The sequence below is a fragment of the Scylla paramamosain genome, chromosome 1 (assembly GCF_035594125.1).
Source record: "Scylla paramamosain isolate STU-SP2022 chromosome 1, ASM3559412v1, whole genome shotgun sequence".
Classification (NCBI taxonomy): Eukaryota; Metazoa; Arthropoda; class Malacostraca; order Decapoda; family Portunidae; genus Scylla; species Scylla paramamosain.
This window is the reverse complement of record NC_087151.1, coordinates 30,550,271-30,551,020: the sequence shown is the minus strand read 5'-3', so window position 1 is coordinate 30,551,020 and position 750 is coordinate 30,550,271. Positions and strand designations below refer to the sequence as shown.

Below are 750 nucleotides of genomic sequence, written 5' to 3'. Positions count from 1 at the left end.
GCGGGACCCTCACCATGCCGCCATGCACCGTGGAGGCCCAGCGAAGCGTGTCCTTGCCGTCCACACTGGGGGCTGTACTGCGGGCCACCGTCTCTCCTAGCACTGTATTCTCATTCACTTCAATCCATAACTACTTTTAACAGGCTGTCGTGGAAATTACTGGTATTTTTCAAGTACAATGAGGTCTCCCATCTCTCCTGGGACTGTCTTTTCAAGTATTTCGAATCTTTTCATTACTACTTCTTACAGACTGTCGTGGAAATGACTGGTATTTTCCAGGGGAATGATTCCAGTGATAGTTTAACAAACATTGTTTTATCAGAGGGAAATAACTCAGTGGCCTTTGTGAATGGTCCTCATGAGAGCCCAAGGCGCTTAAGAGGTCGGTGTTAACTTTTTTTTTTTTTTCCATAGGAACGGTCTATGCTCTGTGGTAGATTGCTGACGAAGGAGAGTTTTCCAAGCCTGCTCTCCTTCTCATGACGACACGGTAGCACTGAAGGATATGCAATATTATATGCTCCCTTCCGCGAGTTGAAAGACCCATGGATGGCGTGGCGTGGCATGAAAGGAATCAAGGTGTGTTGTCTTCACTGTCTTCACTGACGTGTGAGTGACGCTCTCCTGCAAGGACGAGGTTTATGTTCCTTTCTCTCGCAAGAAAATGTGGCTCAGTATTGAAGTGACGTGACGATGAAAATGATATGCGATAATGTTTTTGGGAGTGTTTGCCGTGGTACGGACACACAC

At 46.8% G+C, this 750-nt stretch overlaps 1 protein-coding gene across 1 annotated transcript in view; it reads right to left on the bottom strand.

The window, feature by feature from the left end:
- The window catches only part of LOC135104634 (protein held out wings-like), a 51,954-nt gene extending 51,473 nt beyond the window's left edge, over positions 1–481 (bottom strand). Inside the window, exons 1-2 of the mRNA XM_064012198.1 lie at positions 447–481; positions 14–77 (exon numbers count right to left, since the gene is read on the bottom strand). Coding sequence (XP_063868268.1) covers positions 14–77; positions 447–481 — 99 coding nt within the window. The remainder of the gene's footprint in view (positions 1–13; positions 78–446) is intronic.
- Positions 482–750: the final 269 nt, after the last annotated feature.